This window comes from Molossus molossus, unplaced genomic scaffold (assembly GCF_014108415.1).
Source record: "Molossus molossus isolate mMolMol1 unplaced genomic scaffold, mMolMol1.p scaffold_m16_p_15, whole genome shotgun sequence".
NCBI lineage: Eukaryota > Metazoa > Chordata > Mammalia > Chiroptera > Molossidae > Molossus > Molossus molossus.
The window spans coordinates 23,829,456-23,846,898 of NW_023425350.1; the positions used below are offsets into that span (position 1 = coordinate 23,829,456).

Sequence of the window (17,443 nt, forward strand, 5' to 3'; positions counted from 1 at the left end):
GGCAACTGTGACCAGTGGGACAGAGCCAGGATTCCTGGTCAGTGAGATCTGGGTTCAAATCCCTGCCTTGCAGTTTACTAGTTACAAAATTTGGAGTCACTCAACCTGTCTTCACCTGTTTCTGTGAACTGGAAACAAACAGCCTCCCCCCCCCCCCCACAGGTTTGCTGAGGGGACCCAGGGAGACAGCAATTTTCACCCTTTTGCCTCTCGTGGCACACAGAAGCTAATCACTAAAATTCTGCAGGGCACCAAAATATATATTATAATTTCGATTCATTCACACTGGATGGCTATTGTTGTGTTGTCTGCTGTCTTTTTTTTTTTCCTTCTTTGACAATCTAAGGCGAAAGAGGCCAGTCATGGTTTTAAAATTCTTGTAGCACACCAGTTGAAAATTGCTGACATATGGGAATGATTTTTAAACAACGCAGTGCTTTGAATGTCAAGTATTATGATCGCTTTCTTTTCTTCCGGGTCACGGGGACGTTGAGTGTTGGAACTTGTTGACTCGCCGTAAGGGGGAGAACAGAAAATGGCAACTCTGAATCCTGGAGGGAAGGCAGGGTGTTGATGAAAACAAATCTAAGTACTTTTTAGCTCCCCTGTGCCACAAATGACAGATACCCAAAAGCCATCTGAGCCTCTGGGGCAAGGAAATGACAGACAGTGACATGCAGGACCCGAATGGAGCCTCTGCCACACACAGGAGGAAAGAGGTTATACGTCACTTACGTCATGTCAGGATCTAAAACCTTCAAAATCCTGGAAATTAAGTAAACAATTCCCATCTTTGCGGACTCTCTGTAATGAGTGTAATCTAGCTGCGCACCTTCCCTCCCTGGCCCAAAATAAGAGGAATCATTTGCTTTTAAAAACGCCATACCGCACCCCCTTTGAAATAACTGGGGTCATTCTGTGATGTCAAGAAACCAAATTGGAAATTGGCAGGAAAGAGATTTTACTTTAAAGAACTAGTGGAAATGAGGAAACCAAAGAAAAGAACTGTGGGCAGTGGTGGCAAAGGGAAATTCCTGGCGGCCTGAACGGTCAGGTCCTCTAACGAGGGAGAGAAGGACGTGGGGAGGGTGGGGGTGGCATCTGGGTCATGTGAAGGAGGCGTGGTCCCTGAGGGGTGGGCTGCAGGTCACCGTAAACCTGCTCTAAATCTCACTGCACTTCCACCTCGGAATAAAGACAGCGATTGGTTTGATATTCTGTTGATCACATCAAACAATATGTTTTCTATTCTTCCTTTACAATTTTTTTTTTCTCTTTGTAGTGGTGTGCTCGATAATTCAGGAGGGAAAGTACTTGTTCGGAAGGTAGCTGGACAGTCTGGCTATAAAGGGAGTTATTCCAATGGTGTCCAGTCCTTATCCCTACCACGGTGGAGAGAATCCTTCATTGTCTCAGGTACACCCGCCCTTTGGGGAAACGCTGCTACACACCGATGCTTGGGTTAAGTGACCTCCTGGGGAAAAAATGTGCTTTTTTCAACGTGCTGTTAGTTTTAATTCATGGCGCACCTCATTTCATAAAATCTGAAGCATTAGTTCTTCTCATAATTAGGATCATGAAACAATGAATTATAATTACAGTGATAAATCACTGCAAAATCTAGAAATATTAAAAGGCTCCAATTACTCATTTTAAACACACTGCAGCTATCTGTGAGCCCAATCAAACTTTTTAATTAAGTGAATTACATTTAATAACTTGGGTTTTTTAACTAATCCTTTTGTTAGGCCAAATGAGTCTCATATCTAGAACCTTATTCCATGAGATTTCTGGCAAATGAACAGATAGGGACATGCACTCCTAGAGAACTCAGCAACAATTTTATTTGAGATTTCTATTTATTTAATAATTGTTTCACCAGTCAATCAGTTCTCACTATCTAACTCCTCTGGATTTCTGTAGATAATCATTTTCACTTTTTCCAAAGAAGTGATATCGGTGAGCTCATGACTAGTGTGATTACATAGAGAAAAGGTAACCAAGTATCTTTGTATTATCATGACCTCCCCTCTTTTATATTTGTGAATTTCCCCAACCTAACCTTTCATTTTGAAATTTTTTAATTTACATAAAAATTCAAAGAATAATACAAAGAATATCTATATTCCCTTCACTTAGATTCACCAATTGTTAATATGTTGCTACATTTGCTTTATCTATTTATCTATCATCTATATTTTGTCTGCACCATGTGACAATAAGCTGCAGGCATCATGACACTTGAATTTTAGTACACGTCTTGTAAGAAAAAGCACGTTTTCCTAAATAACCACAATACCAACACCACACCTAAAAAAATCAACATTGATACAATATTATCTAATAAATAGTTGCTATTCAATTATATCCAATTATCCTAAAATAGTCCTCAGAATGATTTCTTCTTGTTTGGATCTACAATCCAATCAGAGATCATCCATTGTATTTAGTTGTCATGACTACTTACTGTCCTTTAATGTAGAACTATCTCACTACATAACCTTTTTGGTCATGAACAGCAATGACATTTTTGAAGTCCCAGCCAGTTGTCTCGTAGTTTGTCCCACAATCTGGACCACAAACATGTCCAGTTGTTTCCTCGTGACAGGAGTCAGGTTAAATATTTTGGCAAGATACTACACAGGCAGCATTGTAGCATATCCACCATGTCCTATCACAGTGACCATATCAGGAGGCGCATAATGTCAATATGTCCAATTGTTCATGAGGCTAAATTTGATTACTTGGATACTTTACTTTGTCTCTTCATGGTAAAAACACCGTGTAATTAACAAGCAATCGGCAGGGTGATACTTCAAAACAGCGTGAATAGCTTATTTCCCAACAAATCACTCAGTGGTTTTAACATCTGTTGATGATACTAGCTGTAGCAAGAATTACATTAGTAATTACAAAAGTCTAGTTGTTCTAATTCTGTCATTTCTTTCACATTCATTAGCTAGTATTTTTATATAAAAAAGAAACTCCTCCCCAACCCCCAGGCACAGTTAGGGTTCAATGTAGACTTCTTACTGGGAAGCCGTCGACCATAGTACTATGAGGTTTGCCTTGCAACAGGGAATTCAGGATAGGGGCCTTATGAGACGCTGTCTAGAATACAAATCTGTTGAGTATGGAGAGACATATAAGCTCCACGTAGGTATTAACCAGGTAGCTCCTGACCAAATAAGAGTATTTTGATCTAAAGCACTTAGCCTGCAATCCAAAAATCCCAAGAGGTTTCCAAGAAAAATTAATTCAATGAGAATATCAATCTGCTGAGATTGTTCCCTATAAATCTCAACCTTCATGCCCCCTCATTCCATCTACTAACATGGAACCGAAAACTGTTTTGGCCGATGATAATAAACACCCGAGCTTGTGCAGTGGCGAGGACTGTCTTTCGGATGGCGGATGGCGCAGGAGGCAAAGCGAGCTGCAGCGAAAGCCAGGCTCCCCGCTGTTGGAGGCTCACGGCCACCCGCTTTTGCAGGATCGTGTCAGAATCCTCCTCTGAGGGCTCAGACAGATGCCTCTGTGACATTTCTCTAGTTTTTTATTTCCAATGTTCACGTGTCGCTAGGCCCCTTCATTTGCTTCCGTCTGGGAGAGGAGCTGCGCAGTTTTGGTTGGCACCATCTTCTGAACATCCAGGGATGGGAAAGGTCAGAGAGGGACCCCCGAAAACCACACGTTTGTTTTTCGATCCACATTTCAGAAAACGGAATTCCTGCTCCTTTTCTCTCTGCATAGAAACAGAAAGAACCGCAGGATTTTAGAAGAACAGGAAACAGAGGCTATGTCTCTGCAGTGCTTGCTCTGTGACAAAGGGAGACCACAGCGAAGGGCCTTCCCTGAGTCCGGAATAACCTCCACGGTAGTCTGTTTGGATCAGGCCTGGACCAGGGCACAGAACCTGGCAATGCCAAGCTCTGCGCCCAGGTGACTTTAATGACATGAAGCAACTTAAGTAAGCCCAAGCATTTTGCCCCATCTTCACATTAAGTGACATTTATTGGTAACACCAGAATAACCTTTTTGCATTTCTATGGTGATATACAGTTTTAAAACATTTAACTTTTTTCCTGCCACTATATCTCACAACTCTGTGTAGTAAGTTGGTCCATATCATTATGCTTATTTTCTGAATGAAAAAAAAATAAACAAGAATCTCAGAGATTGAGGCAGTGAATCAATGACAAAGTAGAAACAGAAATGTATATTATTTTCAATTTTTTAAATATGTTTTTCAAATATAGTTTATATTTAATATTATTTGGTATTACTTTCAGGTGAAACTTTTATTTTCTTACTTCCAACCCCGCACCCTTCCTGACACCCCATTATTTTGTCTGCTTCATGACCCTACAATCCTTTGTGACAAAATCAGGTACTAGGTTCTGTTCCACCCCCTTGGGCTCTCCATTCAACACTCCTCACCATCTTCTCCCTAACTCCACCCTATAAAAATATTCCCTCATGTTGAGAGTTAAAATACTTTCGTTATTAGATGGAAATATTGGATAACAGGTATTTGCATTTTAACAGAGATCTAAGCATTAAGATAGCCCTTTGCTGAATAAATACTTACTGAGCATCTAGTATGCATCAGGCACTGTGAATTCAATAGTCACCATGTAAGACAAATTACCTGCCTTCCAGGGCCTTTTACATTCCAGGGACACTTTCTGTTTCATGGTGGAATTTCAGGCACACCCTCATGGGGTGGGGGGCAGACTGTGGGCAGTTTTCAGTCCTGTTAAGCTTGGCACTTGCTTACCAAGCCCCTATTCCGATTGGTTGTTTTTTTATGCTTCCGTTATTTCCTTTATATACATTCGCGTTCCTTCTCCTTGCCTGGCATCTAAACTTTCTCTCCCTGGGTGAGCCACAAATGCTGCTTGTCAAGGCCGATCTGCATTTCCCTCCTTTCAGTGCCATGGAATTCAGATGGATCCCACAGGGTGCATGAAAGTGAGAGGTCACCATTCAGGCACCGCAGCCTGCGACTGAGCTCCCCAGCCTCTCAAGAAGAGCATGGGGAACGCTTTTACATCCATCTTCTCGCCTAATTAAACATTCAAAGCCACATGCATGAAAACCTCAGCTTCCATGTCACATCTTCATGGGCAAAATAAGGGTTGTTAATGTTAACTCTGAGTCACGGAGATTTGATGGCTTCCTTTCGAATATTAATAAAGCACAGGCAATACAGGAAAGCAAAATGCCACTTGACTTTTGTGTTGTAATCAACAATTCAGCACGGGGCCGACTGATTTTACTGAACTCAAGAAAGATAAATTGGAAGGAGGGAATCAGCTTATCAGAACAGAGCGATCTAAAACCTCTAGCTCTAGAAATAAATCTTTTTTCTCTCTCTCTTTTGCAGAAGGTAAACCTCAAAAGGGCGTAACCTATCCATCGGCTCTTACATATTCATCAGCTAAAAGCCCAGCTGCCAAAGCAGGCAAGTGTTCATGAGTGATTTCATCTAGATCTTCCGAGTTCGTAAACACGCGATACTGTGTTTTAGGAGATAGTGTAGAAATTAACATCTTAGCCGGTCAAGGCCCACTGACTCCAGCAATATTTTAACAGATGCCAGGAAGATGGGCCCAGAAATCAACGAGCTCGGAAGGCTGGGGCTGAAGAGGGAGGCTTTATTTTTTGTTTTCGTAATTCCAAGATTGTCTCTGGAATTATGTGTTTGTCATTTCATTCAGAATTCAAGACGGTTGCCTTGAATTTTATTGTATTGTTACTGTGGAAGATGACACGACTTTCTGGCGTCTGAAAGGGAAGAGGCTGTCTTCACTTAGGGGTGAATTGAAGGGAAGCGAAGAGAAGGATGGGGGGCGTATGAGATAGCAGCAAGCAGCTAATCGCTATCAGCCAGGCCACGGGTACACTGTCTCTGAGGCTGCGCCGACTTAGCAGCGTGTGAACCACAAAGAAGGTACAGGGCCAAGAAAATGCCTTTTTCTAGGTTTGTGTGTTAGCGCAGGCAATGTGCTGTGCAGTACTGTGTCTTTGGGGGTACTCTGATTTCCCACACAGAAAAGCTGAGAGTTGCTTTTTTTATTATTATTATCTTTATTGTTGAATGTATTACAGATGTTCCTCATTTTACCCCCACTGACCCTCTCCTCCCCACTCCCGCGCCCCTACTGCCTTTTCCCACACTGTTGTCTGTGTCCATTGGTTATGCATGTAAGTTCTTTGGTTTATTTCTTCCCACCCCACCACCCCTTTCTCTTTAAGGCTTGTCAGTCTAGCAACCAATTTGTTCTTCTGGGTCCCTTCACTTTTTTCACCCATTCCTCTAACCCCCCTCCCATCTGGCAACCAACAAAATGTTCTCTGTATCTATGAGAATGTTTCTGTTCTGCCTGTTTATTTTGTTTGTAGATTCCATTGTCAGTAGATATGTATTCATTGCCATTTTGTTTGTTCATATATTTTATCTTTTTCTTTAAAAAGACCCTTCAACATTTCATATAATAACGGTTTGGTGGTGATGAACTCCTTTAACTTTTTCTTGTCTGGGAAAGTCTTTATATGGCCATCGATTCTAAATGACAGCTTTGCAGGATAGAGTAATCTTGGTGGTAGGTTCTTGCTTTTCATCACTCTGAATATTTCTTGCCACTCCCTTTTGGCCTGCAAAGTTTCTTTTGAGAAATCAGCTGACAGTCTTATGGGAACTCCCTTGTAGGTAACTAACTGCTTTTCTCTTGCTGCTTTTAAGATTCACTCTTTGTCTTGAACATTTTGCACTTTGATGATGATGTGTCTTGGTGTGGGCCTCTTGGGGTTCATCTTGTTTGGGACCCTCGGTGCTTGCTGGACTTGTATATCTGTTTCCTTCACCAAGTTAGGGAATTTTTCTGCCATTATTGTTTCAAATAGGTTTTTGATTTCTTGTTCTCTCTCTTCTCCTCCTGGCACCCTCAAGATGCGAATGTTGGCACGCTTGAAGTTGTCCCAGAGGCTCCTTACACTCTTCTCATTTTTTTGGATTCTTTTTTCTTTTTGCTGTTCTGATTGGGCGTTTTTTGCTTCCTTATATTCCAAATCGATGGTTTGCTTCTTGGCTTTACCTACTCTACCATTGAATCTGTGTAAATTATTCTTTATTTCAGTTAATGCCTCCTTCATTTCTGATTGGTCCTTTTTTATGCTCTTGAGGCCCTCAGTAAGTTCGCTAAGGTTCTCACTAAGTTCATTGAGCGTCCTTGTAAGCAGTATTTTGAACTCATCTGTTAGGTTGCTTATCTCCATTTTGCTTAGTTCTTTTCCTGGAGATTTTTTTGTTTTCATTTGGGACCTGTTTCTTTGTCTCCTTATTTTGGCTGCCTCCCTGTGTTTGTTTCTGTGTATTACTTAATGAGCGGTATGGAGCTAGCTGAGACCAGATGCTGCTTGTTTGAAAGAATTTAGGAAAACTTGAAGCAGGATCCAAGACAGGCCAATCCTATGGTTAAGCAACTGGCAACAGCTTGGGTGGGCCTGAAAGTTGGGTGGGGCGGGGCCTCAGGGGGAAACCTGGGCGGGGCTACCAGTGTGAGCCAGGTTGCTAGAGTCCCAGATATGGCGACTGTCTGCCGCCCCAGGGAAGGGCTCACCAAAGGAACAAAGGCCTCTGACAGCATGTTTGTCCCGGAGAAAGCCCCCTCTCCAGCCCTTACTCCAGTGCCAAACAGCTCAATTCTTCCCTGTATGTCTCTGGTGTCCCTTGAGCTGCCTCCCCTCCAAGCTTAGAGGGAGAGAGTCCGATAAGTCCGTGCGCGGGCCCTTTAAAGAGCTGCCTGGGTCTCCAGCCGCCTCAGCCTCCCTGAGATTCAGTTCCTGCTGGTTTTACAGCTAGAGGTTATAGGGACTCTCTTCTTGGCACTGGAACCCTGAGCGGGGCACCTGGTGTGGGACAGGGACCCCTCAGTCCTCAGGAAGGACCTTCCCAGCCGAGGTGTCCTCCTGATTTTATCCGCCACACATGGGTGTGGGACCAGCCCGTCCCCTCCGCCCTCCTACCAGTCTCGATGTGGCTGCTGCTTTAATCCCATAGTTGTAGGACTTCCGTTCAGCTTGATGTCAGGCGGTTCTGAATGATGGTTGTTCTGTAGTTTAGTTGTAACTTTGATGTGGTTGTAGGAGGACGCGATACCATGTTTACCTACCCGCCAGCTTCCTTTTTTTTTTTTTAATCCTAGGATATTTTTCCATTTTTTTGGTTCAGATAGAGTGGGAGGGAGAGAGAAACACCGATGTGAGAGGGACAAATCAACTGGTTGCCTCCCACATGACCCTGACCAGGGCCAGGGACGAACCGCAACTGAGGTACATGCCCTTGACCAGAATCAAACCCGCGATTCATTGGTCTGCAGGCCCACGCTCTAACCACTGAGCCAAACCAGCCAAGGCTGTGAGCTGCTTTATAATGGGATTTTTTTTATCCTCACCCAAGGACATTTTTCCATTTTCTGTTCAGATAGAGCAGGAAGGAGGGAGAGAGAAACATCGACGTGAAAGGGACACATCGAGTGGCTGCCACCCACACGACCAACCAGGGCCAGGGACAAACTGCAACTGAGGTACGTGCGCTTAGCGGGAACCGAACCCGGGTCTCTCTGGACTGCAGACCGACGCTATAACCGCTGAGTCAAACCGGCCAGGGTGCCTCTGATGATTTTTAAGCAGGGGAATTTTTTGGTCAGAGCTGAATATGATGATGGGTCTCTAGCAGACATGCGTACAACTACCACTGCAGAGATCAACCCGGAGACTCTTAGAGAGCCAACAAGAAGTACCGGGGCCTGAACTCAGAGGGTCACCACAGAAATACATTGCATTGAATCATCCCAATTAACACCATGGATATGTACTATTCTTAGCCCCAAATTACAGTTTGAGGAAAATTTAGCACAGAGAAGTTTAGTGACTTACCCTTTGTCACACAGCTGGTAAGTAGCAGAGCTGCGAATCAAACCCAGACAGTCTGGCTCCGGAAGCCTCTATAACATTACTCTGTATTTTTTTTTTTTTTTATCCTCACCCGAGGATATTTTTCCATTTTTTGTACAGATAGAGTGGGAGGGAGAGAGAGGAAGGGAGAGAGAGAGAGAAACATCAACGTGAAGGGACACATCGAGTGGCTGCCACCCGCATGACCAACCAGGGCCGGGGACAAACTGCAACCGAGGTACGTGCCCTTAGCGGGAACCGAACCCGGGTCTCTCCAGACCGCAGGCCGACGTTCCAACCTCTGAGCCAAACCGGCCAGGGCCATTACTCTGTATTTTTGTGTGCTAATAACAGTGTATATAAAGAGTCCTAATTTAAGAAGCCTTACCATACAAATACCAAATGTTTTTTTTCCCCTAGTTACTTCTCCAACTATATGTTTAATGACATCTTAATTTTCCTGGTAATCTAGACTTGTTTTGGCTGAAGTGCAAGAATACAGGTGTTCCCCACCCCAACCCCTAACCTGGCAGCAGATCGTGGTGACTAGGACCATTTCTGAACTTTCTCCTGTCTTCCTTTGGTGTGGGCATCGAGAGGAGGAAAGGCGACAGAGGTCGGAGTGACTGGCCAGTCGATGGAGGAAGAGTGTCCCTGGCCTCTCTGTTGTCTCATGTAGGCTAGTTGTTCTCAGTGATTTCTGAGCAGGTGACATATGTGGATCTACCAGGGGACAGTGTTCAGCTGTATCCTGGCCCCTCTTGCTAGGCCAGAGGTCGGAGTTAGGTGTCTATTCCTTAGCTCGGCAGACCCGAGCAGCTTCTTCACACAGTCACGGGAATGGCTGGGGTTCTCTTCTTCCCCTCAGGGGTTTGAGGAGAGCAAAGGTGGAGTGAAGTCACCTTTCTCTTCCCATCTCACTTCACCTTTGGCCTTCTGAGCCCTGCACCCTTCAGAAACAATCCCTATTTTCAAGTAAGCCCCGACTTCAGGGACTACATGTCAATCAACCCCCGTGTTTTCTCTGGAGGGAGAGGACTTCTGGACCTGGGAATACTCCCCCAAATGTTTTCTGCAAGCTCTGCTCCTACAGTGCACCAGGTGGCCCCCGGGTGCTGCGGCTCAGAAAGATCGGGGGGAAGAGAGGCCCATCTCCCCTCTCTGCAGGCTCCGCGGTCTTGGTGAGCAAGTCCCTTGAAGACCCTTCACTTGGCTTGGGGAAGACCAGGCATGAGGAAGGGGAGGAAAGGTCCTCTCGCTGTGAACACCGCTGTCCCCAGACGGTGGCGAATTATCCCTCCCCTTCTGGTCCTTCTGCTGACTGGCCCCGCCATGGTAGTTGGTGATCGTGCAGGCTCTAATCCATTGGCCCTCCCGGGGCAGTCCAGTGGCACCTCTCCTCATTTAGAATGGGGTGCTGGGGCCTTCTGGCTTCAGCTTTACACCTTAGCCAGAATCCAGACAACAGGTAGAATCCGGACACCCGCCTGTGACTGTAGCTATCAAGGATCAAGTGTTTTCTCGGTGCCAGACACCTGTACTTCACAGTGACCCTGAGGCAGAGCGACCGTGGTACCCCCGCTTATAGATAAGGAAGCAGATGTTTGATACCTTGTCCAAGGGCACCACTCTAACTGACCCATGCAACACTCGAATGCTGATCTGTATCCCCTCAAAGAAGATAAAGTGGGGGGAGAGAGGTGGAGGGGAGAGACTTGACAGCCAAATGACAGCTTAGATTCTAAAATCCATTTGCTTTCTACATTCTCTACAACAGAGAGCACTTTAAAACGTCCCTGTCTACCCCAAGCACCATGGCCCAGCTCACCCCCACCCACCCCCGCCAGCACCTGTTCCACGTGCCTGCATTACTGACATCCAAGAGCAGTGTGGGGAAGGCTTTCTTGCACATAAATTTAAAATGAGCAAAAGCCATAGTTAGAACATCAAGTCAAATATTGCTAATGTCATTTGTCCCCTCCACTAAACCATCAGTGACACTACCACCGAGTAGTACTTCCTATTACAAGATCCTATATCGTTGGCATAGTGGGAAAAATCAAGTTCATCCATTCACTTATTCATGTATTCCATAACCACACACCGAGCGCCTTCACGTGCCAGGTGCTGAACGAAACTACAAGGATTCCAACATGCAAGGGATACTATACTCGGGATCTTGGTGGACTTCAAGACAGAGGGAAGGCCCACCGTGGAGGAAATTTCACCAACTCAAATAAAAAATTCCAGTGAGAACTGTCATAGGGTGGCCCCTTTGTAGCTTCTCTTCCTTAAGTGACAACATTCCTATGGAATTGGGGGGAGCAGAAGAGAGGGAGAGGTGAGGGAGGCAGCAGTTCAGGTCTCAGCGCTCACGGCCCTAAAGTATTTCCTGATCTCTCCAGGAATGTGAGTTAACAGGTAAAAGCGGTCAGGATGGCCCCTCGAAGCGTGACCAGCGTGACCGCCTTCTTCCATGGGGAATTCTCTCACTCAGGAAACATCTTGATTCGCCCTGCGCAGTTTCTGCTGAGGACAGGCATTCCTGAGATGTAAATGCTCTTCCCCCCGGGCAGGAAGCAACCGTAGGCAGGCAGCTGCTATTTGGCTAGAGCCTCAAGCTACTCTGAGCTCAATAAAAAACAGGTGTTTGATTAATAATTTGCAAGTAAAGTGTAATGTCAGTTAATTTATATCTTTCTCTCCAAATTAATCATTCGATCCCATTTCATAAAACATACAAGTGATTCTGTGAAATGGCTTTTTCCTGTATGAATGAAGTAGGTTGGTGCTGGGGCTGCACCTCCCTAAAGAGATAGTGATGCCAACAGCATTTACCAGAGGGTAAGACAGAGGAGTACTTCAGAAAAATCAGAAATGTCCCGAAGACTTGTTATGAAAGCGCAATTCCTTTACAGAAATGGAAACGCGTCAATCATAGGTTCAGCTTTGCCCAAGGATGGCGCGAAGACCGCCGAACTCCCGAGGCTGCTACCAGTTCTTTAGAAATCTGTCTGGCACAGTCTACAGGCAGATGTAAAGGCCAAACAGCGTCGATGAGGGATCTGCTTCCTGCCTTAACAGGCTAATGCCTGCAGAGCAGACCAGACGATGGAACTCCCACCCACACTAGGGTGCTGTTTGCTGACCTGCTCTCCCCAGTCAGTGCCCTGATCGCCACAGAGGGTACCAGTGTCGGGGTGGGGAAATGAACAGGTGCCGGTGCTGGGCAGTAGACCTGAGCATACTGCCACCCGTTTCTCTGCACAAGTGGTCTGGGCCATGCAGACACTGTTTACCCAGCATGCTGCACAATGTCGAAGAGGAGCTCCGATGGTTCCCATGAAGAGTGCAGCACCTTTTCATCTCAGATGCTCTCCCTAGGCCTGCTGACCTGTGTGCCAAAGATGCACCAACCCTGAGCCAACTTAAGGCTAGAGCTGGGATGCTGTGCTAGGTTGAAATGTACCCCTCACCCCACCCCAAAGATATTCATGTCCTAATCCCTGGAACCTGCGACTATTATCTTACATGGCAAAAATGGGCATTGCAAATGTGATTAAGTTAAGGATCGTGAGATGGGAAGATTATTCTGAATTATCTGGGTCGGCCCTAAATGTAATCACATGTATCCTTATAGTAGTGAGCTAGAAGGAGATTTCACACACACACACACACACACACACAGAAAGTCAACTGAAGACGGAGCAGAGAGAACTGAGGATGAGGATGCTGGCCTTTACACTGGAGGAGTGTGGCCACAAGCCAAGGGAGGCCAGCAGCCACCAGAAAGCAGAAGAGGCAGGAAACAGATTCTACCCAACAACCTCCCAAGGAAGCTCAGTCCTACTGACGCTGAGTTCAGCTGGTGATTCCAGCTTCTGGCCTCCAGCACTGTCAGAGAATCTGTTTCTGTTTCTCAAGCCTCCATGCTTGGGGTGGTTTGCTATAGCAGCCTAGGAAACTAATGCAATGGTCAGATCTAGAAGCTGGCATAACCCCCAGGGGGTCCAGCAGGCATTTGCAAGGGAGCTATTGCCCTCCCAGGACCGAGATGCTCTTCACTTGTGGGACCATTTTGTATCTCCTCTGGCACAAACCCATGGTTCTGAAGGCAACCCCCCAATGCCCAGTGGGTAGCCACTTGTCCCCTTGCCCTAAACCTTCAGAGATACTCTCAGGACACCCAGAGTGTAACAAATTGAGACTCATTTAAAAGTATGAAGGTGATCTAAAGTGTCACACATGGACGAAGAGCGCAGTTTAGAAGCAGAATCAACATGATCCTTACAATCTAATCAGTCGAGGAAACTGACATATGAGGAAACTGAGGCCCATAGGAGTTAGTTGACTAGTCACGAGCCAGCCTAAACTAGAAATCTAGAACTCATTCTCTAGAAGTAAGTGGTGGTGAACACCAAGAGCATCTTCTATCCCTATGCCAACGCTAATTGAAATAGCAAAAAAATTTACTCATGACCCATTGCTTCTAGCATCTGGAAAATTAATTTGGCGATCAATCATTTCTGCCTTGTCTACATCTCTGAGGTTGGAACTGTCGTATAAGTACTTTATTGCTATTTAATCTTTGTTTTGTGTATTGGTTTATTGCTCCATCCAGACTGTGCATCCCTGTAGGGCAGGTGGTGTTCACCCCACCTCCAGAGCCCACCATAGGTCTCTGCTCATAAACAGTGCTCAATAAACATTGATTTTGTTTCTGTCCTGAAGCGCCTCCTGGCCATCTGAGAGGCCCCCGAGTAATTTCATTTTCTTACAGGTGAGACCACCAAAGCCTATCAGAAGCCATCAGTTCCAGGGCCAACCACACAGCCAGTCACCCTGATGCAGGTGCCTGGGACCACGCCCATGGAAGGCAACCACACCACCTTGCCAAAGCCATCCCCATCTGCAGGCTCGGCCACCAGCAGTTCCAGACCACAGCCGCTGGGCCACAGGAGCCGGGAGCTGGGTCAGTAAGTTTCCACATGCAAGAAAGTAGGAGACTGGTTTTTACATTAACAGCTCTGAATGCCTGCGTGGAGTGTCCATCTCCCACCTTTTGAGCTGGGTGAGGGGGGATGCCTGAGACCTGGGCCAGGGGTATGTGGTTATATTCTCCCATAATTAAGGGGCAAATGTGATCCCAATGACAATAGTTTAGGATCAAGCTAAGAGCTTAAGCAAACTATGTAGAAGGGGCTTAAAACAGAATCAATAATAGGACCTTTGTTGCCACACTTCTGAAGGTAGGATATCATGTGAAACTTCCCCATTACAAAATTTGTTTTTCTCCAAAAGCCCAGCTGGAGGGACAGGAGTTTCTCTGTAAACACTGTTGAGTTCTGTTTTGCTTTAAGTGACAAATTATATACTCCTGGAACTTTTCAAATATTAGAAACAAATAAAACCAAAAGACTCCCTCTAGGAAAAGCCAGATAGCTAGATTTCTTATTCCTTTTCTGATTGCTTTTTGTCTTAATCTTTGTATCCATTTCTTCAGTCATGTTTTAGGTTTTACCCAAGTCCAGTTTAGGGACTCGGTCTCGGTATTACCTCAAACACAACCCTCAGAGGTCATGATCATCCAACCTCCAGCTCCTAGACAGTGTGCATGTGAGCCAGCCTGGGCCACGGAGCACCTACCTCATTTCCACAGGTCTTCTGGGAAGGGGGTGGGAAATCCACCACGGGGGTGTCACTACTGTCTCAGCTATTTGCTCTAAACACCTGCCACCTGGTGTCACTTTGTCCTTCGAGGAGGACGTGCTCCACACTTGCTCCTTTCCCAGCCTCACTTCACCTTCCAAACGTCCAGCCACACAGCATGCCCCCGCCCCCCAGCAGAGCCCCTCTGGCTCTCCTTCCAGCGTCACGGTCAACAAACCCGAGTCAGCACGCGACGTGCTCCGCGCTCTTCTGACCGTACGAAGGTCAGCCTGCTAAGCCCTCCCGACAGCCCTATCACACAGACAAGCTCCTTTCCACTGGACTGGCCCACTGTGTTGATGATGAGGAAACCAAGCAGTGGGGTGGTGAGGAAACTAGCCCCAAATCACACAGCTGGGCAGTGGCAGAGCCCGTTTGAACCCCAGCCGCCTGGCCCTCCTGACTCCCCTGCCGTAAACCCCACGGCAGACGCTAATGAAGCATCAAGAAGCAGGGCCTGACCCACGCTGACGTGGATGGGGTGGCAAGATTAGAGGGTGGTAGTCACCGCCAACCCCCACTACTGTCCACACTGTCTGTGTGCCGGACACCCTGCATGCATGATTCTATTTAATCTCCCCAACAGCCCTATAAAATAGAGATTATTATTATTCCATTCCATGAACAACTGAGGAAAGAAGCTTTGATATAAAATAAAGTCCCCAAATAAAAGTACCATAAAAATAATATCTGAAATACAGTAGATACTCCTCCACTACCCTATTCCTGTTCAACTCAGGCTACGAGGCACACAAGCCCCCTGTGCCGACAGCCTGAGGGAAATACGTCGCAAGGATGCTGGGGACAAGGGTCCCACAGAGAGACCTTTTCCTTTTTATTCATTCCAGGCTCTTGACTTTCAGAGCCCTTGATTCTGTCAAAGATTTCTGAGTAGCTGAGTTGTTTGCTCCTTGGAGGACATCGGTTTTTACATAACACGTGTAATTAAACATGTGGCATATTTTCTTGGCTACCCTGGGAGCTTGGAAGTCCTGTTACAAGTTGGGCCTGGGCACATGGAAAACCTTGAGTGACTTGAAGTAGAGGCTCCCAACCTGGCAGGGCTCCGTTATTCCTGGCTGGGGACAGGGCCTTGGACGACAGCCTCCCACCGCCAGCGTTCCTTCTCCGTCCCCGTCCAGCGCCCGGCCCCTGCGCCCCCCAGGCCGCTGGACAAACACTCCGGAGCGAGCGTCCACGCAGCGCCCATGATTGCCAAGAAAGGAGCCAGGCCGTGGGGGGGGGGGCTTGTAAAAACGTGAATCGCCTACTCAAAGGACCGTCTGTGGGACTGAAGAGAAGTGAAAATTGATGTGTGAAGGCCTATGTCTTTTTTTAATAACAGTTTTATTGGGATACTTTTTGCATGCCATACAATTCACCCACTGAAAGCATACAATGGTTAGTATGTTCAAAGCTGTGCAATCATCACCATGATCAATTTTAGAACATTTTCTCACCCCAACAAGAAACCCTGTACCCCATGAAGTCACTCACTGTGTCGCCCTAATCTCTCCCTCCTCCAGCCCCAGGTAACGACCAATCTACTTTCATAGGTGCCTATCTTAATACAAAGCGATGGATATTTGCTGTGATATTGATCCCTGCGATATTAAATAATACTGAGTTTATAGATAACGCCTTTGTTTCTTCAAATGAGCTGAAAATGTTCTGCCAGTTATAAGAGAGTAACTCTAGTGCTGCTAGACAAGTGAGTTGCTGTTGTTGTATGTAGCAAGGGGTTTTTCTTCTCTTATTTCGACTGTAGTCAAAAGATTTAAGAAGTGGTTGTGGATGAGGGTGTTCGAGTAAAATCTAATTCATTTATTTATTTGACAAATATTTACTGAGTGTCTACTCTGTGTCAGGCACTGTTCTAGGATCTTGGGCTTCACTGGTGAACACATCCCACCGAGGTCCCTGTCGCCTGCAGGTCACTTCAGCTTGGGACACCTGAGAAGTGTGTAACTAGAACAGGAGCAACCTGCTTTTGGGGTGCATGACTCCCCTTGGCTGCCTCTCAGACAGGACATAGGAGCTCAGGGGATTTCAGTAGGAAGTAGAAAGTTTGTGGCAGGAGACGGGAAGAGGGTCTGGCATGGATGGAAGACCCTAAGGCCCTATCATAGTCCCATGACTGGTCCACAAACGCGCAAAGCTAACAAGGCATCGAGGAACAACTCAAGGCTGGAGTAAGAGATCCCAAGAGCCAGAGGGACAGAGACCGCCTCTCCAGGCAGGAGTGAAGTTGTTCTCCAGGGAGAGACCAAGGACTGTATTGGCACCCACAGAAGCCAGGAGGCCACACAGCTGCATCCCAGATGGGGAAGGCTAGAGAACCAAACCATATCCATAGATATGCTGAGGAAAAAGCTCTGGAAAAGATGGAAAAATCCTTCCAGACCCAGCTGCAGCATCAGCTGAATCTGCCACAGGTCTGCAGGATGGACTGGCTCTGCCCAGCATCGATTCTCTGGTCAGATTCATTTTAAGAAGCTCCATGGGCCCAGCCGGTGTGGCTCAGTAGTTGAACATCGACCCATGCACCAAAAGGTCTCCGGTTCGAGTTCGATTCCCGGTCAGGGCACATGCCCAAGTTGTGGGCCAAATCCCCAGTGGGGGGCTGCAGGAGGCGGCCAGTCGATGTTCTGTCTCATCAATGTTTCCATCGGTCTCTCCCTCTCCCTTCCTCTCTCTAAAAATCAATAAAGAACAAAAAGAAAAAGAAGCTCCATGGTTGCGTCGGCTGATCTAGCAGATCAGTGCCTCTACA

At 46.3% G+C, this 17,443-nt stretch overlaps 1 protein-coding gene across 1 annotated transcript in view; it reads left to right on the forward strand.

Moving 5' to 3' along the window:
* VIT (vitrin) overlaps window positions 1-17,443 on the forward strand; it is a 100,892-nt gene that overhangs the window by 47,860 nt on the left and 35,589 nt on the right. The window contains exons 5-7 of the mRNA XM_036262976.1: window positions 1,283-1,416; window positions 5,390-5,467; window positions 13,742-13,933. Of these exons, the coding sequence (XP_036118869.1) occupies window positions 1,283-1,416; window positions 5,390-5,467; window positions 13,742-13,933 (404 nt within the window). The remainder of the gene's footprint in view (window positions 1-1,282; window positions 1,417-5,389; window positions 5,468-13,741; window positions 13,934-17,443) is intronic.